General features: G+C 39.8%; 1 protein-coding gene across 8 annotated transcripts in view; it reads left to right on the top strand.

Moving 5' to 3' along the window:
* The window catches only part of LOC124615695 (F-box/WD repeat-containing protein 9-like), a 121812-nt gene that overhangs the window by 83481 nt on the left and 13543 nt on the right, over positions 1-24788 (top strand). For 5 of the 8 annotated variants that reach the window (XM_047143727.1, XM_047143731.1, XM_047143729.1 and 2 more), the window contains exon 7: positions 13312-13419. In XM_047143727.1, coding sequence (XP_046999683.1) covers positions 13312-13419 — 108 coding nt within the window. Of the gene's footprint in view, positions 1-13311; positions 13420-13524; positions 14128-14782; positions 15008-24788 lie in introns of those variants that run through there. The other 3 variants (XM_047143734.1, XM_047143732.1, XM_047143733.1) reach the window with 3 other exon arrangements.

The raw sequence follows: 24788 nt of genomic DNA, 5'->3' as shown, positions 1-24788 counted from the left end.
TCTCCCGGGCACTTTGCCTTTGGTTTTATGCGATGATGCATCCATGGCTGATGACGTTTTAAATTTTATCCGTGGTAGTCCTTTTTATGGTTCCATTTAGGGAGGCCCTGCACCTTTCCCTTTCTGTGTCTTTTATCCTCGCGTCTCTCAATATTTGTTGCTGTTTTGGTGTGTCGTCGGATGTTTGACTCTTTCCCTTTTTTTTGTTCTCGTGGTCAGTCAACCAGTTTATGGCCATCTTCTTTTCTTCTGTTTCTTTCTGTCTGGTGTTCATCTGTACTCTTCTTGTCTGTAGTGTTTGTTGCTGCATTTGTGTTCTTTTAGTGCCTGGGGGGGAGTCTCCTCCCCCCTTCGGTTTTTACCTGCTCCGCAAATTTTTGGCTCGCCTGTTTTTGGAATGGGGGACTGATGACCTTCGCTGTTTAGTCCCCCTCAAACATCCCAACAACCACCACCATCTGCGGAGCTAATTGGCATATGAACTTGTACTACTGTGGTACGTGTGGGCTTCAAGTCTATCGTGGCTACAATAATGTTTACACTATGCTGTTCATAGTAGCTTACCTGTGCTCCTGTTTTTTTATTCATTATTAAACCTGCTCCTGCATTACCCCTATTCGATTTTGTATTTATAACCCTGTATTCCCCTAACCAAAAGTCTTGTTCCTTCTGCCACTGAACTTCACTAATTCCCACTATATCTAACTTTCATCTATCCATTTCCCTTTTTAAATTTTCTAACCAACAGCCCGATTAAGGGATCTGACATTCCATGCTGTTTTCTTTCTCCTGATAACGATGTCCTCCTGAGTAGTCCCCGCCCAAAGATCTGAATGGGGACTATTTTACCTCTGGAATTTTTACCCAAGAGGAGACCATCATCATTTAACCTTAAACTACAGTTGGATGCCCTCAGGAAAAAATTTGGCTGTAGTTTTTGCTTTCTTTCAGCCGTTCGCAGTATCAGCACAGCAAGGCCGTTTTGGTCCATGTTGCGAGGCCAGATCAGTGAATCATCCAGACTGTTGCCCCTGCAACTGCTGAAAAGGCTGCTGCCCCTCTTCAGGAACCACACGTTTGGTTGGCCTCTCCACATATAGCCCTCCGTTGTGATCGGACCTACGTTACAGCTATCTGTATTGCTGAGGCATGTAAGCCTCCCCACCAAGGGCAAGATCCATTGTTCATGGGGGGGGGTTTCAGATATATTTAATGAAATGATGAGTGGTTGAAAGCCGTGTGTCCCAGTGGTTCCAAAATAAAACCATCTTCTTAAATTAATTGATTGATTACTATTTGTCAGTTTCTTATGGTATTTGTTGCTTACTATGATGATAAATGTCATTTTGTGAAAATTTTCAAAATTAGTTTTTTTTATATTATTAAATCAGACTAAGAGCAGCCGACCAGTTGCAAAGGATAAAGTAATCTTTACCTAGGTTTCAATAGATATAAATCTATCTTCTTCAGAAGACGGCCTGGGGACAATGAACATCGTAATATATATTAAGGTATGAAACATGAGTCAAGAATGAAGTTTAACATATATTAGGAAAATATTGTATTACAGGTTGTGAGAAAGGTTCTTGGTACTTACAGTATTATAACAACATGAAGTGATATGTCCTTATCGTTTAGGCAAACATCTGCATAGTTACATTAATCATGTAAAATATAGCCCTGAAAACAGGGTTTGTCAGACAAATAAAATAGGTACATAGAAGTTGCAGAGCGCCTAAGCGACTGAGTAAAATCGGCCAGCGTAGTAGCACAGCGGCCAGGGCAGGTGGCGCTCATGTCGCGAACTATGTGCCGATAGGCGTACTGAAGTAACATTTGAAATATCAATATTAAATGCGTTCTTAAATAGAGTGATAATAAATAAAATGGCAAGCATTTAACACTCCCGTTATGACATTGTGGGAGGTATAGGAACAATAACGTAGATACATACATCAAAAAGACAGGTGGCGCTTCCGCCGTGAGTTACAAGCAGTGGTCTATATAGCCAAAATATAAAAGTTATATTATCATATTAGTGAAGCCTATAGAACATATATAAGTCAAAACATCAAGAACAATCAGTAATGGCTTTTAAGAAAATTATGAGACCTGGTCTACAATCCAGTTACTACGTAATATAGAATAAGAGAAAATTACATGAGGGCTCCTGTAGTGGCAGCCATACATCGTGAGAAGAACACATTATATGAACGGTAGTAAACTGAAAGATTTGAAAGTGCATTATAGCTTCCTGAGGAAATAGACTACTGAGGTTACTATCATTAATGTTATATATTAAACAGTACGGGTTTAAAGCCTTCGAAAAATTGTTTACAGGCAAGGTTCAACTGATCATTCAGTATATTGCCGTCTTTGAGCTCTAGATGTTTAAAAATAAATAGCTCTTCCCACAGATCTAGTCTCCGTCCTTTGACCTGTCTATGTAGTATAACCGTGTCTTCTAACTGTTTAGGCGTATGGCCGGTTATCAAGAGGTGTTCAGCAAAGGTAGAGTTGCGGATATTTGTTCCTTTTTTACCTAAAAGATGTTCTTTATATCGTGTTTTCACAGCTCTGCCGGTTTGACCAATATAATAAGAGGGGCAGTTGTTACAGGTTAGCTTGTAAACACCTGAATTAGAAAACCAATCGCTGGCAATCTCTACTGACTGTACAAGATTTCTTTTTAAACTGTTATCTGTAGAAAAGGAGACGTTACAGTTATATTTTTTATTTAGAAGACGTTTAATCCTATACGATAAGTTACCCAGGAAAGGGATGGAAATAAATTTTTTAGTTTCAGTGGTATCCGTGGGGAGAATATTTCTCAAAGTCGAACATTTTTGGGAGATTTTCTTATTGAGCAGGTGATCGATCATGTTCTGGTTATACCCATTATTAACCGCAATCGCTTTGATGACATTCAATTCCTTTTTTTGATCTGCAGGTGATAAAGGAGTGGTTACCATCCGGTGAATGGCGGAATGAAAAAATGCCAATTTATGAGCTTTTGGATGGGTTGAGTCAGCAGGAATGACATTATCTGAATATGTTTCCTTGCGGAAGATATTAAAATGGAAGGAATTATCTTCTATAGAAATTGTTAAATCGAGAAAATTAAGTTCACGTTTATCATTTTGAAGTTCTTTTGTGAAGGAAATTTTTTCATGTAAACCGTTGAAAATGTTAAAGAGATGCTCTAACTCATGATCAGTGCCATCAAAAGCAATGAAAATGTCATCAACATACCGTGCATAATAGCGGATTTTGTGGCGTAATTCTGAACTTGAATTGAAAAACGTTGTTTCCAGGGCTGGTATTCTAGCAGAGGTTTTCATTAACGCCCTGGAAACAACGTTTTTCAATTCAAGTTCAGAATTACGCCACAAAATCCGCTATTATGCACGGTATGTTGATGACATTTTCATTACTTTTGATGGCACTGATCATGAGTTAGAGCATCTCTTTAACATTTTCAACGGTTTACATGAAAAAATTTCCTTCACAAAAGAACTTCAAAATGATAAACGTGAACTTAATTTTCTCGATTTAACAATTTCTATAGAAGATAATTCCTTCCATTTTAATATCTTCCGCAAGGAAACATATTCAGATAATGTCATTCCTGCTGACTCAACCCATCCAAAAGCTCATAAATTGGCATTTTTTCATTCCGCCATTCACCGGATGGTAACCACTCCTTTATCACCTGCAGATCAAAAAAAGGAATTGAATGTCATCAAAGCGATTGCGGTTGATAATGGGTATAACCAGAACATGATCGATCACCTGCTCAATAAGAAAATCTCCCAAAAATGTTCGACTTTGAGAAATATTCTCCCCACGGATACCACTGAAACTAAAAAATTTATTTCCATCCCTTTCCTGGGTAACTTATCGTATAGGATTAAACGTCTTCTAAATAAAAAATATAACTGTAACGTCTCCTTTTCTACAGATAACAGTTTAAAAAGAAATCTTGTACAGTCAGTAGAGATTGCCAGCGATTGGTTTTCTAATTCAGGTGTTTACAAGCTAACCTGTAACAACTGCCCCTCTTATTATATTGGTCAAACCGGCAGAGCTGTGAAAACACGATATAAAGAACATCTTTTAGGTAAAAAAGGAACAAATATCCGCAACTCTACCTTTGCTGAACACCTCTTGATAACCGGCCATACGCCTAAACAGTTAGAAGACACGGTTATCCTACATAGACAGGTCAAAGGACGGAGACTAGATCTGTGGGAAGAGCTATTTATTTTTAAACATCTAGAGCTCAAAGACGGCAATATACTGAATGATCAGTTGAACCTTGCCTGTAAACAATTTTTCGAAGGCTTTAAACCCGTACTGTTTAATATATAACATTAATGATAGTAACCTCAGTAGTCTATTTCCTCAGGAAGCTATAATGCACTTTCAAATCTTTCAGTTTACTACCGTTCATATAATGTGTTCTTCTCACGATGTATGGCTGCCACTACAGGAGCCCTCATGTAATTTCCTCTTATTCTATATTACGTAGTAACTGGATTGTAGACCAGGTCTCATAATTTTCTTAAAAGCCATTACTGATTGTTCTTGATGTTTTGACTTATATATGTTCTATGGGCTTCACTAATATGATAATATAACTTTTATATTTTGGCTATATAGACCACTGCTTGTAACTCACGGCGGAAGCGCCACCTGTCTTTTTGATGTATGTATCTACGTTATTGTTCCTATACCTCCCACAATGTCATAACGGGAGTGTTAAATGCTTGCCATTTTATTTATTATCACTCTATTTAAGAACGCATTTAATATTGATATTTCAAATGTTACTTCAGTACGCCTATCGGCACATAGTTCGCGACATGAGCGCCACCTGCCCTGGCCGCTGTGCTACTACGCTGGCCGATTTTACTCAGTCGCTTAGGCGCTCTGCAACTTCTATGTACCTATTTTATTTGTCTGACAAACCCTGTTTTCAGGGCTATATTTTACATGATTAATGTAACTATGCAGATGTTTGCCTAAACGATAAGGACATATCACTTCATGTTGTTATAATACTGTAAGTACCAAGAACCTTTCTCACAACCTGTAATACAATATTTTCCTAATATATGTTAAACTTCATTCTTGACTCATGTTTCATACCTTAATATATATTACGATGTTCATTGTCCCCAGGCCGTCTTCTGAAGAAGATAGATTTATATCTATTGAAACCTAGGTAAAGATTACTTTATCCTTTGCAACTGGTCGGCTGCTCTTAGTCTGATTTACGTGGAACCGTTGCTGTAGCGCAGCTATGTTTAAAGTACTTTTATATTATTGGTACCCAAAGGGGTAAGCAAGTCCAGTGAAGGACTGCTGTGGTGCAGGGCTGAGTTCTGCACGGTATCATGAGGGGTATGCATTTTAAAGACATCTCTGATCAGTCTGTCAGTGTAAGCAATCTCTTGGCCATTATGTTAGCTTATGAAATTGTGATGCCTTGCAGCATCACATAAATCAGCAATACATTCTGAATATGTATGCCCAGGCATCTTTTTTCTGTTGAGGAATTTGTAAGTGGTGACCAGAACATGTGTTTTTGCTTCAAAGTTCACCAGTAGTTGCTTAAGTAGCTCGGGAAATTTTTTCGTACTGATGCCCATTTGTCTGAAAAGTTGATGTAGGTGGCACATGAACATGTCCCACCATTCCTTTATTTTTTTAAAATATGGGAAATGTTGGCACATTTACTTTTGATCCCACGATTTAGTGCTGCATTTCATTGGCAGTTACAACAACTCGCGTTATTATTTTGACACTTTCTGTTGTTTGGCATATCTGCATTTTGATAACTTCAATGAGTTCTGCTATTGCCATTCTGGATCGTCCTTATGATTTCTTGAATTCTTGTCACCAAATAATATGTCTTTTGGTTTGTGGAACAGCCAATATATTAATACACATGTTCATTTACACAGAACACAAAGCATTAAGTCTTTACTAGTATATTGTAACATACATGAATGTAACAAATGAAAATCTGAATACAGAACTGACAAGCATGGCACTGCTATATCGGCTTGGAAATTTTACTAAACTGTAGAAAAGTTCAGATGTAACAAAGGCACTGAAGAAAGCTTTGCAAGAAGAACCCAACTTGAAGACAAATGCTGCAGCGATCTGCAAACTCTAGGAAAGGGGAAACTCTTGTCGAACATTTTCAAATAATAAAAGAGATTGTCAACTGAGTTGATGTTGATAATGACTTGATTCCATAATGTGGTAAACTGCATGGAAAGCAATTAAAGGACAAAAATTCTGCTTCATGGTGCAGGAAATGTAAGAGTTCGAGGAGAAAACGAGGCATTACAAAGGTACTGTAAAGTCATTACTCAAAAGAAATAATAAAATTTGAGGTTCTTAAGGGCTGGTTCCAACATTATTCAATCTGTATATTGAACAAGCAGTAAAGGAAACAAAAGAAAAATTTGGAGTAGGAATTAAAATCCATGGAGAAGAATTAAAAACTTTTGGTTTGCCGATGACATTGCAATTATATCAGAGACAGCAAAGGACCTAGAAAAGCAGTTGAACGGAATGGACAGTGTCTTGAAAGGAGGATATAAGATGAACATCAACAAAAGCAAAACGAGGATAGCGGAATATAGTCAAATTAAATCAGGTGATGCTGAGAGAATTAGATTAGGAAATGAGACACTTAAAGTAGTAAATGAGTTTTGCTATTTTGGGAGCAAAATAACTGACGATGGTCGAAGTAGAGAGGATATAAAAAGTAAACTGGCCATTTAAGTGTCAGGAAGTCTATTCTGAAAGTGTTTGTATGGAGTGTAACCATGTATGGAAGTGAAACACGGATAATAAATAGTTTAGACAAGAAGAGAATTGAGGCTTTCGAAATGTGGTGCTACAGAAGAATGCTAAGATTAGATGAATAGATCATGTAACTAAAGGGGAGTTACTGAAATTAATTGTGGAGAAGAGGAATTTGTGGCACAACTTGACTAGAAGAAGCGATTGTTTGGCCATTTTAGTGTTGGAGGGCAGCGTGCAGGGTAAAAGTCGTAGAGGGAGAGCAAGAGATGAATACACTAAGCAGATCCAGAAGGATGTAGGTTGTAGTAGGTACTTCGAGATGAAGAAGCTTGCATAGGATTGAGTAGCATGGAGAGCTGCATCAAACCAGTCTCTGGACTGAAAAGCACAACAACAACAACATCAACAACTGGGCTGGTAAGTTAGTGACTGTGTCATCCACATGTACTGTTTGAGCGTGAGCTCTTCTTTACTTAAAGCATGCCACATGTAAGGAATGTAGATATAACTAAAAGTGATAAATTTATGCTTAAAAGAAAATTTAATTATAATAAACTTAAGAGGGCATTAGGCAATGAAAAATGGGAACCACTTTACAATGCATGGATGTGAATGATAAATGGGAAAATTTCTGTAAACTAGTCAATAAAACTTTAAATGAAACATGTCCTTTAGTAAAACAAGTAAACGAAGCTATTAATCAAAAAGCTGCAAATTTTCCTCCATAAATCATTGAACTTAGAGATAATGTGAAAGACTGTTTTAGAGATACAAATTACAGTGCTATTTAACAAAAGACAAACTGCTTAGAGAAAAATACAGGGATTCATTGACTAACCTTAAAGCTCAGAAATGTGCCTATCAAATAAGCAACTCAACCTGTGTTAGTAAAACAGCCTAGAAAATAATGTGTAAAGAACGTTGGAAACAGCAATCTCGTGAACACACCAGCACAGTATTAAAAGGAAATGACAATGTAACAAATGACCCAAAAGAAATGTGTGAGAAGTCATACAGATGTTTAATATAACTGGCACATATGAAACACACAACTGGGCACCCAATTTAAATGTTACAAAAACTAGCCATCCTTTACATCCATGGCATTACTGCGAGGGACCTACAAGCAGTCATTTCAAGAATTCAAGCTAAAATGTCTTGTGGTTGGGATAACATAGCTGCTAAAGGAATGCAGAGGAGAATTAGTGAAGCCTCTGACACATCTAATAAATATCTCCCTCTGCCTTGGAGAATTCCATCATCTTTTAAAAATCACTGAAATCCTATAGTGTATAAGAAGGGAATAAAAACTGACATGAAAAACTATAGACCAATATCATTAACTACAGTGTTTGAGAAATTATTTGAGAAAGTATTATTAAATCAATTTGAGGCATGTTTCATCAAACATAATCTATTTAATAATCTACAGTGTGGTTTAGAAAGGGAAGAGCTACTGTACCAGCAGTAGCAATTTTTATATGTCAAATATTAAACTAGCTAGATGAAGGAGGGAAGATAACAGGCACCTTCCTGGATGTGAGTAAAGCTTTTGATACTGTGAATCATACAATTCTATTGCATAAATTAGAAGTGTACGGGATGAGAGGGGTAGCCTTACAACTATTTACCTCCTATTTGAAAGACTGGAAACAGTGAGTCAAGTTAACCTATAAAAGGAATGAACAGTTGGCAACAACCAAATCAACACATGAGATACATCAATGTGGTCTGCCCTAAGGAAATATATTGGTGCCTTTTCTGTTTCTTGCGTACATTAACAATTTAATTGAACTTCAAAACTGCAACACTGTAAGCTGTGCTGATGACACATCTTTTGTCAGTTGGGGCCATGATATGCAAACTACTACAAACAGTAGTGAAATCAATTATAATTTTCTGTAAAGTTTTCTTATTGCAAATAAGCTACTCGTAAATAAAGAGAAGACAGTGACAATGCAATTTATGCTTAGCTATAATCACAACAGAAATGGTGCTCTATTTACACATCCATTGTCCCTTAGCTACAGAAAACAAACACAATTTTTTGGGTATAATTTTTGATGAGCACTTGTCATGGAAAGAACATATAGACCATATTTGTAAGAAAATCAGTACAAATGTGTATCTACTGAAAAGAGTCTCAGACTTCCTGGGCCATGATAGCTTGAGACAAATGTACTTTGGCGTGAGAATCAAACAAAGGAAAATCCAGGATGGAATGCAACAATATTGTGCAAAGGAAAGCTGCCACTCACCATATAGCAGAGATGCTGAGTCTCAGATAAGCACAACAAAAAGACTGTCACAAATATAGCGTTCGGCTAGTAAGGCCTTCGTCAAAATAAAACAACAAACACACACAGACACACTCACACAAATGCAACTCACACACACGTGACTTCTGTCTCAGGCAACTGAAGCCACACTTTGGAGGTCTACATCCACATCTTAAGTATGGTACTGAGATATGTGGTGGGGCACCAGCTGTCTGTTCAGACAGGTCTTCAGACCACAAAAAAAGGTTGTAAGAGTGGTAGCTAAGGTAAACATGAGAAAGCCTTGTAGGAAAATCTTCAGAAAATATAAATACTAACCATCTACTCCATGTAAATCCTGCAGGAATTATGTTGGTGAAACAAAATCCAGAATATAATGTAACAAACAATAATGTACATAAGGACAATACACAGGGAAGGGAGAACTTTCACAGAATTGCAAATGAAAAAAAGGCTGCAGACCATAGTCTACAAACAATAGGAACCATCTTTTATAACAGATTTCCACCTATGTCAAGACAGCTAATTGAAACACTTTAAAGAATAAACTTATGCATTCATTAATAAAGAAAAGCTGTTATTCAGTGGAAGATTTCAAGTTGTAATATCCTTTTGTAAAACAGCATCTATAGCGTAAGTTTGTTTTTGCAACACTAAAATGAAGTTTGTTTTTGCAACACTAAAATAATGATTTCTGATCTTCACACACTATGTTAATGTATGCATTTATTTCAAGTTGTAAAGTCTCTCTGTATAATAGTGTGTATGGCATAAATTTGTTTTTACAACAACAAAAAATCGTAATTTCTGACCTTCAGTATTGGTATCACTGTGTGCAGTTATGTATGTTAATTAAAGCTTTGTACATATGAACTAAAATCTATGAAAATGCCTGAAAACTGATTCCTATATGGACAGCAACAAACAAATAAACAACTAAAATTAAAAAAAAATTTACCTTACATTTGGCTCGATTATACTACATTTGATAAGAAGACAATGCAGACCATAGGCTTAGAGCTGCTCTCACGTGGCTCTGGTAATGAGCAACTCATCTAAATAATAACATAGTTTGGGATACCTTGGATGAGATGCTTAAGATATCTGTGAAATATTGTGGGAGCACTTGTGACCTCAAATGGCAACCTGTTATAATGAGACATGCCAACTTGTGTATTAATCACTAAAAACTGTTTCATCTGCTCATCTTCGGGCAATTGAAGTTACTTGTCAGTGAGACCTGTCTTTGAAAATTTATAGTCCACAGCCAGTTTTGCCAACAGTTCTGGTGGGCTAATAATTGTGTACAGATTGGCATTTCCTCGAGCATTAATGGCAGACTTAAGATCACCACAAATTCAGAGTGATTTTCCTGGTTTCTTAAATAAGACTATGGATATAGCCCACAAGCTAGACAATAGTGGGGCTATAATTCCCATACTTCACACCTATATAGTTCAGCTTTAACTTGATTATACATGGCAAAAGGCACTGGATAAGCTTTACAAAAGGCACTGGATGAACTCTACGAAACTTGCCATTACCGATTTGGCTTGGAAACCTGTTGCACAATCTAATGTAGGTTCAGACAGTTGTTTATATTACACATATAAGGTATCAGGTTCTGTGGATGGTGTCGCAGTTGAAACTAAATTCACTTGGCTGTGATTTTGGAACCAAAATGTGCAAAAGTGTCTTAAGCCAAAGTTGCCCACTAAAAGTGTTAGTTGCCAAGATACATTCTTATACTTAGCCTGGAATATGATCTGACCACAAACAGCATTGACTGGCCATTGTACACCACCACTCAGCACTGAATCACAGATGTGGGATGCTGAAGCACCAGTACACGTCCTTGTTAATCAGCGACATGGCCGAGCCTGTGTCCATCTGGAAATTAATGTGTAGTTGCCACGTGAGCTTCTGCATCCCATCTGCTGCTGCTATGGACCCCAGCAAGATAGCATGCAGCACATTGGTGGCTGGTAATACTGTCACACACCTGCCAAGGCAGACATTTTCTAGATGCCCCAGTTTGTGGCACGTAAAGGAGGTGATGCCGCAGAAAGGGTGTTGATGCCATGAGCTGCAATCTGAACATGATGTGATGGCACAAACTTTTCTGAGCTCCTTTAACAACGATGGAGAGGAAACTGCTGTATCAGCCTCCGCCTGCTTTGGGACACACTGAAAGTGAAGGCAGAGATCACAAACTGATCCACTAACTTCTGAACCCCATGTCACCAGACTATTGGACAAATGGGTGCTTGGTAATTTGGATGATGATTTTCATTGAATGCAATGAATTGATCATAGAACAGACTGTGACTACTACTACTACTACTACTACTACTACTACTACTACTAGTACTAGTACTACTACTACTAAGAAAGTCAACATCAGAAGCATCTTGAAAGGTAGCTTGTGCTGATGTCATTACTTCATGAGCTTTGGCAATTTTCAGCATATCACTCATGGTTGAATCAAATGGCTCTAAAGCCTTTGCACTAAGTTTTCTATTAGGATTGAGGAATATAATAACATCACAGATTAATGACTCTGCATATGGTGCAGCACTCTGGTCACAGGAAAAATCATACTTGCTTACTAAGCCTTGCAAGTAAGCACCGCACACTGCATAGGATTGCTTACATTACTTAACACAATGGTTAAATTGGATCCTAGTTGCAACTACATGAGTTTGGTGACTAACAGTCAGTCAGAAAACTACAAACGTTTGAAAAGCTCAAGCTACTGGGGACCGAGAGTGGGTGTAGGTTTAGCACTGCTTTGAACAGTTTACTACTAGAACACAGTAAGAGTGAGTGCACTTTGATGTTCTGTGTCAGTCTTTTGGCTTGCCTCACACTGAAGACGATGTAAATAGACCTCCCAACTCTCATTTGACCACAGAAGCAAGCAAAAGATGGAGGGGGAGGCAATGAAGTTGCAGCAGCGAACTGTTGTAGGTTTGGCAGTAGTTGTAACAGCAGTTTCTGCCACTGCAGTTGGAATTTCCTCTATTATTCATGTTGCTGATGGTGATCAAATTCCCAATGTTTTCCATCCTATTGCTGTAGTTGTTTTTGCTGTTCCAGCTGCAATTACCACTATTGTGTTCCACTCTGTGTAGATAGAATAAATTTTACGATCAACCCACTGGCATTAACACTGAGACCAGTGGAACAAACAGGCTTTTTGTGGTGTGTGATGGTGGGGTGCACGAAGTTTAAGGCTAGCCAAAGAAAAGTCCAGAGCATAGCAATGTCCTCTTAAGTGTACACAAATAGTCTAGGGAGCAATCCAAATCAAAACATAGTACACGGGAGATCAAAACACTCCACTAATCAGTGGCGCATATGTAAGGCTTCAGAGAATTGGTGAGACTGACTGGCCAGTGTGTGACTGCAGTATTTACAGCTACTCTTGCATCAGTGAACAGCACCATGTGACATGCTTGTGGCTGCAGCAGCACCTCATGCAGGAGCAAGCTTCGGCCGGAATATGTAGTCAGGCTGGGCAGGGAATCCGAATCACTGCAGGATAATAAAGTTGTCATTGAGCATAATTATTTACCTAGTGTAAAAATATTGTGGTCCATAACTGGAATAAATATTTTTTAAAAAATGTGAATTTTTGCTGTATGTTGCAACTCGTGAAGTGTAGTAAAACTTTCAAAATTTTATCACTGTTCAGCGAGCCACATATGTTAGTGTAGTAACCCCTTCTTTTTTGAGCTCTGTCTATTTTTAGCAAAACTTTTAAGAACTGGGCGAACAAATTTTTATTACATTTATGTTGTCTGTGTGGATGTTCAGTACAGCTTTTACTACCTCTTGATAATTTTAACTCCACTTGTCTCATCACACTATAGTATTTATACCAAAGACCTCAACACCACGAGCCCAAAAAATATTTTTATTATTATCACAACTACACACTTACCTTGTATCTAGCTCCTTTTTTTCATTATTGTTGCTCATGATAATGTATAATCCACAGAAAGTAGGGAATATTCATTTAATTTTACTTTTCAGTAATAGTTACACAGGAATTTCAATCTTTACAAACTGCTGGAGCAGTGTACAGAACTGTTCTTGTATTTGTTGTAATTTATTTTTATTAAATTTTTTTATTTGAAAATTTGTTATATTTGTCATTCAGTATTGTAAGTTTTGTGATGTCCTTTACTTTACTGTTTTTCAGTCATACCCAACATGCCTTTCAGTTCGAGGAAATTCCTTGTATGCTGGAGATTCGAAAGGCTATGTGTGGTTGTTTGATGCTACTGGTGGACAACTGAAACTAGTTCAGGTGACTATCAGTTTTGTATTCTGTTTAAATTTACCATCTGTAATGTACACAAAGGAAAACTGATTTTAAAGCAGTATTAATGTGACTTTTCTGTCTCTGAACCAGGCAGGTACATTGCTTCAGGCCTCATTCATGCCACAATCTGTTACACTCACCAGATGCATATGAAGTCATGTTCCCTGAATTTACTATTGAAATGTTCAGTTAGTATTACTAGGGAGTTTAGATTAACATCTTACTTGAGCAAGTATGGAGAAAAGAAGAGTTGCCTGATTGATCAAAAATTTCTGTCAATTTAAGAAAACTATCAAGAACCAAATGGCACATGGCATCCACTACAGTGGACAGCTGTTAATTGGTCAACTCTTTGGTGTTTTCAACCACTCCTGAGTTTGCAAATGCACACAGTCCACTGCAGTGGGCACACCCTACTGGTGTTGTGCACACCATGCATTTGCATGCTTCATGACTGATTTAAAATTGCTGAGAAGCGACCATTAAAAGCTTTCCACTGCAGTTAAAACCATGGACCACAGGATTAATAAATTTTGTTTGATGCAGCACCCGGAAGCATGTGTGACAGAAATAGAATTTTAAATCAAACAATGGAAAACCCAGGCTGGAATGTAACAATATTATGAGAAGGAATTAATATACTTATAAGTACCTTCAAAGTTCTAGTGACCTTTACGATGATTATTTTTAGATTAGGATCATCTGTATGCATACAGATGGTTCTAACCTAAAAATTATTAATATAATATTAATAGCAACTGCTGATTGACATAACAACAACATTAAAATTTTCTCTAATGGCCAATTTCATAGTTTTGTTAAATGTTTGCTGGTGATATAATAAACATATCCTTAAAAACTTTGCATTATGAGTTCATTGCAATCATTAAGCTCATTCTACACTTTAGTTCCTGTTTTAAAGTTTTGAACCAGGGTAATTAATTATTCAAAAACAACCATTGATAATACAATCATGGATAATTTAGAATTGTATTATGAAAATAGTAGTTGATGGTCTCTCAGACCATGATGTGAAGTTCCTCAGGTTAATTATTGATACTGATCAGGCTATAGAATCTAGAAAAACTTAGTTCAAGAGTGTAGTTAATGAAGCAAAAATTGGGCGTTTTAGTAAACTGCACTAAGAAGTCAACTGGAGAGTTGTTTCCAACTCTTGTGATATAAATCTGTTAATGAAGTAGTTGCCTTAAATGAAAACCATTTTCCCATATAAGTACCTCAATTTAGACTGAAATATATAAAAATTAAAGGTGTCATGTGGGTCAAAAAGGAAACTTAGTATTTTAGTTAGGAACGGTTCTGATGTTGGTACTGTTGTCCACTACAGGGTGTACTGCAGAATATTCAAGAAAGTAATCCAAGCATCAAACAAAAATAATCATAAAAAGAAGGAAGCCATATCAGACAACAAAATACAGACAATATGGAATACAGTGACTGAGGAAATTGATGGAACCAGAGACAAGGAGAAGCAGATAACTTTAAGACTAATACACTGGCGACAGATTATATAGTGTGGCAAAGCTCTTTAACAGGCATTGTTACTGTTACTGATAGCATGGGGTTGTTATGCTCAGTAACTGCTGTCATGGAAAACTTGAGACCTATCTCTACTAGTAATTGCAGTGTCATAACTATGACCCTCACTACACCTGAAGTAGTAATGTCTACCATAAAATCCCTTAATAATAAAATTATGATAAAATATCATCAAAGTTGATTAAAAAGAATATTGTTTTGAATTTAGTAACAATTTAAGCCCTGGATGCGTGGCTGCCGGAGCTGGGAAAAATGCCCAAAAGGGGTCTTTAAGATCTGAACCTTTAAACAAATACAGAACATTAGTATTAAACAGACTTGTGAAATTATATTGTGTTTGGTAACAGAAAATGAATAAGAAAATATTTATTAAGATATTGTGATTTTTAACAAGGTTAGAAAGATCAGATTGCTACTTACCTTATAAAAGAATTGCGGACAGGCACAATTAAGACATTTACGTAAAGCTTTTGGTCACAGCCTTCATTAGTAGAAGAGAAATACACTCATTCACACACACAAACAAGCACACCTCACAAACACACGGCCGCCAACATCTTGGGCCAGAATGTCATCCAGCCTGAGATGCTGGAGTTGGCAGTTGTGTGTGCATGAGGTGTGCTTGCTTTTGTGTGCAAATAGTATGTGTGTCTCTTTTACTGATGAAAGCAGTGCCTGAAAGCTTTTTGTTAATGCCTTTTAATTGTGCCTGTCTGCAGCTTGATGTGTTTTCTTTATGGTAAGTAGAAATCTGTCATTTCTTACATTGTTGATATTGCCACCTTGAGTTCCTATAGTGATTTTTATTTTTGTACGATAAATTGCGTTACAGTTTTTGTGATACTAATCACCAAACTTTCAATTTTGTTGATTCCACACAAAAAGTTTTGATCATTAAAAAAGTCTTGTTACTAGTAATTGAACTATGTACTTAGCATTTTTTTTCAGCATGTTTGATCACTTTTTTTTCTAATAGATGTAGGCAGATGAAGCATTTTTGCTGTGCTTTCAGTTTATGCAGTATTCGGCTGCTGGACTGCATAACATTATGTTTGAGGTGAAGGATTCTCTTCTTCACATGAGGATGTATTTTTCCGTATTTGTCTGAAGGGCAGTCTTCTTTTGTCAGAGATGCCTTCCTAATGTTTAGGGCATTGCCTGGGGCTGCTACATCCATTACACTTGTCCGTAAGGAAAGGCTATCTTCTTGACTGTCTCCAGCAGGTGTCTGTAAGTGCCTTCTGCTTTAGAGAATCATTATTGTCATCGCGCAGTCACTGTAGGCTTGTACCATGGGAATCAAGGTGAGGATGTTGGTTAGTGGCCAGTACCCACTTTCTGTAACACAACAGTACGCATTTATTAACAGGGTTCTGTATTCATAAGAATAAGAACTTACTTAAGATAGTCCAGATGTTGTGGTACAGTCTCTTCCATAATAGTGCACATTAGCCTCACTGCTGCTGAAGTACATGTCCTGCTATGCACACTACTCTGGTTGCTATGTGTTGCCTGACAAAGAGTCTCTAATTGACTCTGTATGCGACCCCCACTGGGCTACTACTGATGACTCAACTCGGCAACTCACTGGATGACTGCCCTCCGGTCTGTGGCGCAGATTTAAATACTAGCAGTCGAGAGGGTGCTGGCTGCTCATTGCCTGAGAGTCTGATTTTGGCCTCTCTCCTCATAGGCGCATTGCTTGCGACTACTGTCGATCTTCTCACAACCTCTTTGCCACCTGGTGTGCTGGCGACAGCATACGCCAGCATATTCTCCCCCCTCCCCAAAATACTGCACCGTTGTCGTGAAGTGAGGCTGCGAATGACAAAAGGGAGGGAGGCAGGACACTAGACGTAGTGATGAGCCGGGAGCCATAGCTGTGGAGGAAAGCGTACCCCCGACTGTACTCCGTCATCTGGCTTGCGAGGCAACAGGAAAATCCTCCAGGAAACTGCTGCCAGGGCACACACCCAGGCCGGAGGGTGTTTCCTGGGACAATGGCAGCTTTGTATTTCTCATCAATTCATTTTAATTAAGTTTGTATAAAAATGTCTCCCATTGATGAAATATTACTTTGCTGACCAATTTACATATATGGGTTGATTTGCCTTGACAAGCTATGTTTAAACCTATGAGCCATAATTAATTTTATTCTAAATGAAAGTTACATAAAGCATTTTCCTGAACTATGTTCACAATTTTAGTTACAAGTTTCATCATGTTCCAATCATTTTGCTCTTTCTGATGGTATGTTTAGTTTCTTTGCACCTTCCTTGGAAAATCCAATACAAAATAGACAAGAAACACTTGGAACTGACCACATTTCACGCATTCAAACACAGAACTAAGCAAGTTCTGGTAGCAACTACTTTTGACATATGCATGCGGTGATTCAGCTGTGACCTCCCACATGGGAGCCTCAGCTTGGCCTGGCACTGATGGTGTAAGTGGCCATCCCGTGCCTCTCTCCTAGTGAGCAACAACACATTTCCAGTCACTTGCCAGCAATGAAAAAACTGTTTAAACTCCAATAAAGTATAGTTTAAGACATACCTAAAGAATTTACCACTCATCAACTTCTTTACTCCTTTGGTGAACCACTTAGCAGAACAATTTGGTGTTAATGTTATTTGCAGTATCATATAACTTTTGTATTATGTAATTAACATGTATGATATGAGTTCTGCATAGTAATAAACTACTTGGCTACAGTAAACAAGGAATTAACTTACGTAGTTTAATATGTATACATTTTCATATTTGTGATTAGTTTTATATTCATTTGTAAATGAAATTATGTTAAAATTTAAACAACATAAAATCCAGGAAGGAATGTAACAATATTATGAAAAGGTAGTTGCCACTCATCATATAGCGGAGATGCTGAGTTGCAGATAGCCACAACAAAAAGACTGTCACAGTATAAGCTTTCGGCCAATAAGGCCTTTGTAAAAAACAGATCTCTCTCTCTCTCTCTCTCTCTCTCTCTCTCTCTCTCTCTCTCTCTCACACACACACACACACGTAAATGCAACTCACACACACATCACTGCAGTCTCTGGCAGCTGAAGCCATGTTGCAAGCAGCAGCAGCAGCAGTGCATGATGGGAGAGGCAACTGGGTGAGGGTAAGGAGGAGGCTGGGGCAGGCGGGGAGAAGGATAGCAGGGTAGGGGTTGGGGATACTGAAGTGCTGCTTGGAAGCATGCAGGGACAAGATGAAGAGAGGATAGGGCGGCTAGGTGCATTCGGGAGGTTAGGCAGAGGGCAAGGCAGAGGTGGGGTGTAGCAGAAAAGAGGAGAAGTAAAAAGACTGGGTGCATTGATGGAATGTAGAGCTGTGTAGTGCTGGAGTGGGAACAGGGAAGGGGCTGGATGGGTGAGAGCAATGATTAATGAACATTGAGGTCAGGAGGGTTGAGGAAACGTAGGACATATTGCAGGGAGAGTTCCCACAAGCGCAATTCAGAAAAGCTGATGTTGGTGGGAAGGATCCATATGGACAGGATGTGAAGCAGTCACTGAAATGAATGTTGTGTTGGGCAGTGTGCTCAGCTACAGGGTGGTCCAGTTACATCTTGGCCGCAATTTGTCTGTGGCCATTCATGTGGACAGACACCTTGTTGTTGGTTGTCCCTGCCCACAAAGAATGCAGCACAGGGATTGCAGCTAAGCTTGTAATCACATGACTAATTTCACAGGTAGCCCAGTATTTGATGGGATAAGTGTGACCGTACTGGAGTAGGTGGCGGCGGGAGGATGTATGGGACAGGTCTTGCATCTAGGTCTATTACAGGGATGGGAGCTGGGGATGTGTGGGAGTGGACGAGTATATTGCATAGGTTCGATTGATGGTGGAATACCACTGTGGGAAGAGTGGGAAGGACAGTGGGTAGGACATTTCTCATTTCAGTGCATCACAAGAGGGAGTCAGAACACTGTGGGAGAATGTAATTCATTTACTCCAGTCCTGGGTGGTACTGAGTTATGAGGGAAATGCTCCTCTGTGGCCAGGTGGTGAGACTTTAGGAGGGGGTGGGAGACTGGAATGATAAGGCACGGGGCATTGTTTTTGGACAAAGTTAGAAGGATAATTATGGTCAGTGAAGGCCTCAGTGAGGGCCTCGGTACATTTCGACAGGAGCTGATCAACACTGCAGATGCGACGACCATGGGTGCCAAGGCTGTATGGATTTAAATTCCTACCCAGATCCCCCAAAATAGTGTTCTGCCACCCACACAACCTTCAGAATATCCTTGTCTATCCCTGTTCTAATCCCGTTCCCAATCCTGCGCCCCTTGGATCATTCCCTTGAGGTTGGCCCAGCAGCAAGACTTGTCCCATACACCCACCCACCCCCTCCTATCACAGTCCAGTCACAGGCATTTCCTACCGAATAAAAACCAGGGCACATGTGAAAGCAGCCATGTTACATATCAGCTATGCTGCAATCGCTGTACATCTCCTACACTCATCAAAAGAAGTTTTGCATTACCCTGGTTCCCAGAGCTCCTGACAATAGACTTTGACTGTGGATATTGTATCACAGACAAAGTCCCTTTGACTGTTCAGAGATGTCACTAAACCCACCCAAAGATGTAAACAACCATGCATGGGCAGCGCGTATTAGACAGAGGGGGTCTGACAGCCGATCAGTTCAACATGGGAGGAGGTACATGGCTAATGTTGTCTATAGGTTAACGGTGCCTAGACGGTCAACACTACGGTTCGATTGCATCCGCATTGTTACAGGGCTATTACAAATGATTGAAGCGATTTCATAAATTCACTGTAGCTCCATTCATTGACATATGGTCACGACACACTACAGATACGTAGAAAAACTCATAAAGTTTTGTTCAGCTGAAGCCGCACTTCAGGTTTCTGCCGCCAGAGCGCTCGGGAGCGCAGCGAGACAAAATGGCGACAGGAGCCGAGAAAGCGTACGTCGTGCTTGAAATGCACTCACATCAGTCAGTCATAACAGTGCAATGACACTTCAGGACAAAGTTCAACAAAGATCCACCAACTGCTAACTCCATTTGGCGATGGTATGCGCAGTTTAAAGCTTGTGGATGCCTCTGTAAGGGGAAATCAACGGGTTGGCCTGCAGTGAGTGAAGAAACGGTTGAACGCGTGTGGGCAAGTTTCACGCGTAGCCTGCAGAAGTCGACGAATAAAGCAAGCAGGGAGCTAAACGTACCACAGCCGATGGTTTGGAAAATCTTACGGAAAAGGCTAAAGGTGAAGCCTTACCGTTTACAATTTCTACAAGCCCTGACACCCGATGACAAAGTCAAACGCTTTGAATTTTCGGCGCGGTTGCAGCAGCTCATGGAAGAGGAAGCGTTCAGTGCGAAACTTGTTTTCAGTGATGAAGCAACATTTTTTCTTAATGGTGAAGTGAACAGACACAATGTGCGAATCTGGGCAGTAGAGAATCCTCACGCATTCGTGCAGCAAATTCGCAATTCACCAAAAGTTAACGTGTTTTGTGCAATCTCACGGTTTAAAGTTTACGGCTCCTTTTTCTTCTGCGAAAAAAACGTTACAGGACACGTGTATCTGGAGATGCTGGAAAATTGGCTCATGCCACAACTGGAGACCAACAGCGCCGACTTCATCTTTCAACAGGATGGTGCTCCACCGCACTTCCATCATGATGTTCGGCATTTCTTAAACAGGAGATTGGAAAACCGATGGATCGGTCGTGGTGGAGATCATGATCAGCAATTCATGTCATGGCCTCCACGCTCTCCCGACATAACCCCATGCGATTTCTTTCTGTGGGGTTATGTGAAAGATTCAGTGTTTAAACGTCCTCTACCAAGAAACGTGCCAGAACTGCTAGCTCACATCAACGATGCTTTCGAACTCATTGATGGGGACATGCTGCGCCGAGTGTGGGGGGAACTTATCGGCTTGATGTCTGCCGAATCACTAAAGGGGCACATATCGAACATTTGTGAATGCCTAAAAAAACTTTTTGAGTTTTTGTATGTGTGTGCAAAGCATTGTGAAAATATCTCAAATAATAAAGTTATTGTAGAGCTGTGAAATCGCTTCAATCATTTGTAATAACCCTGTATTTTGTGCCAGGAAGGACTCTCGACAAGAGAAGTGTCCAGGCGTCTCAGAGTGAACCAAAGCAATGTTGTTCAGTCTTGTAGGAGATACAGAGAGAGACAGGAACTGTCGATGACATGCCTCACTCAGGCCGCCTAAGGGCTGCTACTGCAGTGGATGACAGATACCTACGGATTGTGACTCAGAGGAACCATGACAGCAATGCCACCTTGTTGAATAATGCTTTTTGCGCAGCCACAGGGTGTTGTGTTACGAATCCAAGTGTGTGCAATAGGCTGCATGATGCGCAACTTCACTCCCAACGTCCTTGGTGAGGTCCATCTTTGCAACCACGACACCATGCAGCACAGTACAGATGGTCCCATCAACATGCCGAATGGATCGCTCAGGATTGGCATCACGTTCTCTTCACCGATGAGTGCCGCATATGCCTTTAACCAGACAATCATTGGAGACGTGTTTGGAGGCAGCCTGGTCAGGCTGAACGCCTTAGACACACTGTCCAGCAAGTGCAGCAAGGTGGAGGTTCCCTGCTGTTTTGGGGTGACATTATGTGGGGCTGATTTACAGTGCTGTTGGTCATGGAAGGCGACATAACAGCTGCACGATACGTGAATGCTATCCACCGACTGGTAGTGCAACCATATTGGCAGCATTCGTCTTCATGGATGACAATTCCCGCCCCCATTGTGCAAATCTTGTGAATTGACTTCCTTCAGGATAATGCCCAGCATGTTCTCCAGTCATGAACCTTATCAAACATGCCTGGGATAGACTGAGAAGGGCTTTTCATCGACGACATGACCCACCAACCACTCTGAGGGATCTACACCGAATCGCCGTTGAGGAGTGGGATGATATGGACCAACAGTGCCTTGATGAACTTGTGGATAGAATGACATGACAAATACAGGCATGCATCAATTCAAGGGGATGTGCTAATGGGTATCAGAGGTACCGGTGTGCACAGCAATCTGGACAACCACCTCTGAAGGTCTCGCTGTATGGTTATACAACATGCAATGTGTGGTTTTCATGAACAATAAAAAGGGCGGAAATGATGTTTATGTTGATCTCTATTCCAACTTTTTTGTACAGGTTCCTGAACTCTCAGAACCAAAGTGGTGCAAAACTTTTTTTGATGTGTGTATATAGGCATGACAAGTAACCGGCTGTCTACCCACTCGTAAGGGCTCCACCAAACTGTTGCAAAGCATGAACTTGACCACCAGTTGCTGAACATGCAGCACACAACACAAACGACTTCATAAGCTGCTTCACTATGCGAGCCTTTTGGATGCTCCCTTCCAGCACAAGTTTGTCTGAACTACGAAGATGAGAAGTGATTCTGCAGTGTATCCTGCACTCTTAACATCCCATGGCCTAAATTTCCGCTAACCTGTTTTTCTCCATCTGGATCATGCACTACCTTCTACCACTAATCTTCCTCCCTCACCTCTACCCCTGTGCAGATATTCTCTCCCTCTCACTCTCTCCCTCTCACCTTCCCCATCTCTCTCTCCCCCCTCCCCGCTCGCTCCCGCTCCCCCGTGTGCTCTCGCGCGCTCCTGCTCGCTCTCGCACGCTCTCTCACTCTACCTCTTTTCAACTCTTCTCCTCTCCCCCCTTTTTCAACCCTTCTCCCTTGCCATTCTGCTGCCTTTTTATGATCACGTTTCCTTCTCTCCACTCTTTCCTTCCCTCCACTCTTTCCTTTTCTCCATTCCTCCCATTGATTATCTTACTGTATTTCTTTTTCTTCAGTTCAGCTTATTATCTTACCAAATTAGTGGCATTACAGTACTATTAACATAGTTGATTTAATAGTGAAACATCACCGATCAGGTTGGACTTAACCAACCATAGAGAGGAGTTTAAAATCAGCTTAGCTTTGACTGCCCATCTGAAACCATTATATTCATCTAATTTAATAAATAACTGTGCTACTTAGCAAATCTGATATTAGCAGCAGTAAGGTAGTTTAAATGCAAACACTTATGCACACTTGTTGCTGATAATCTGTTTTATAGCCATAGCTCCAAAATGGTGCATTTCCAACCTGTTATGATTATTTTTCTGTTCTCCTCTGTCTAGATAGAACACAGTTTATGACCATTTGTACTAGCAGTAACACAAAGATCACTGGAATAAACAAGCAGTTCCTGAGGTGATGACAGAGTTCATGAAGTGAACAGCTAGCTAGAAACAAGTCCAAAGTGTAGCAAAGTCATCTTAAGTATATAAGAAGATTCCAAGGAGCAATATGAATCAAAAGATTCAATACAGGCAATGTCAAAACTCTACTGATAATGGCGCGTACTTAATGCTTCAGTGAACTGTCTAGACTAACTGGCAACTGTTGGGCCATGGTATTTACAGGCAGTTTCATATCAGTGGATGGCCACACCTGACATGCATTCTGCAGTGGCACCTTGTGCTGGAGCAAGCTGTGGTAGGAGTATGATCATTACTCGGACTGGGTGGGGAATCTAAATCATTGTCAGGCACAATACCCCTCCCCCAATAAATCAGCATGTAGTGCCAGAAATGGCCTGCCCTGTGCTGACTTTGTCAAGCATATGTCTGCTTTTGTTGCTTAACTCACATGTTAAACTGGAGCCTTATAGCAACTATGTGGGTTTAGTGATCATAATAGTCAGTCAGCAAACCACAAACATCATAAAAAATCCAACTACTGGCATCCGAGAGTGGGCATAGTTTTTGCACTACTTCGTACAGTACAGTAAGAGTGCACTCTGACATCCTTAGTCAGTTGTTTGGCTCACCTTGCAGTGAAGAATAAAACAATGTAAATAGACCTCCCATCTCTCGTTTGTCTCTTAGAAGCAAGCAAACAATGGCGTTGGAGACAATGAAGTTGCAACAGCAGGCTGTTGTTGTTTTTGCAGCAGTTGTAACAGCAATTTCTGCTGTTATTATTGGTATTACCACTGGTGTTCTTGCTGCTGCTGCTCTCACTGTTGCTCTGGCTGGTGCTGCTTCTGCTGCTGGAGTTCCCACTGTTTTTCGTGCTGTTGCTGTAGCTGCATTTGTTGTTGCTATTGTAGCTGCAGTGGCTGCTGCCACAAATGTTCACAAAGTGAACGGTTTACCTAAAACAAGTCCAGACTGTTGCAAAGTCATCTTAAAGTGTATAAAGTGTATACCAAACGGTCCAGAAAACACAATACAGGCTAGGTCAAAACTCTACTGATCAATGACCCATACTTAATGATTCAGTTAACTAGAGTGACTAACTGATAAGTGTCAGGCAAGGTGTTTACTGACAGTCTCATGTCTGTGGACAGTTCCACATGACATACTCCCTAAGATGGCACCTCCCACAGTAGCATGCTGTGGCTGGAATATGTAGCCTGAGTATATCTGACCTCTTCTCTATATTGACACTTGGGCTGCATGGGGAATCCAAACACTGTCAGATACTAAAATTATTTGAAATTTTGTCTCAATTTGACTTCCCCTATTCTATTTGTTTACTAATGCCAGAAACATACACATAGTATTCTATAAATTTAGAATTTCATTTAAGAAAATAGAAGGAATTTATACATATACACACATACAAAAATGAGATCAAACAGTCTTTGTGTAACAAGAAACAACTACTAGAGCATTTTCTTGCACCTTCAGCAACTTCTCTCTGTTGCAAGAATCACGGTAACAGTAACACTGACATTCATTAG

The sequence above is a fragment of the Schistocerca americana genome, chromosome 5 (genome assembly GCF_021461395.2).
Source record: "Schistocerca americana isolate TAMUIC-IGC-003095 chromosome 5, iqSchAmer2.1, whole genome shotgun sequence".
NCBI lineage: Eukaryota > Metazoa > Arthropoda > Insecta > Orthoptera > Acrididae > Schistocerca > Schistocerca americana.
This window is presented reverse-complemented; position numbering and strand designations above follow the sequence as displayed.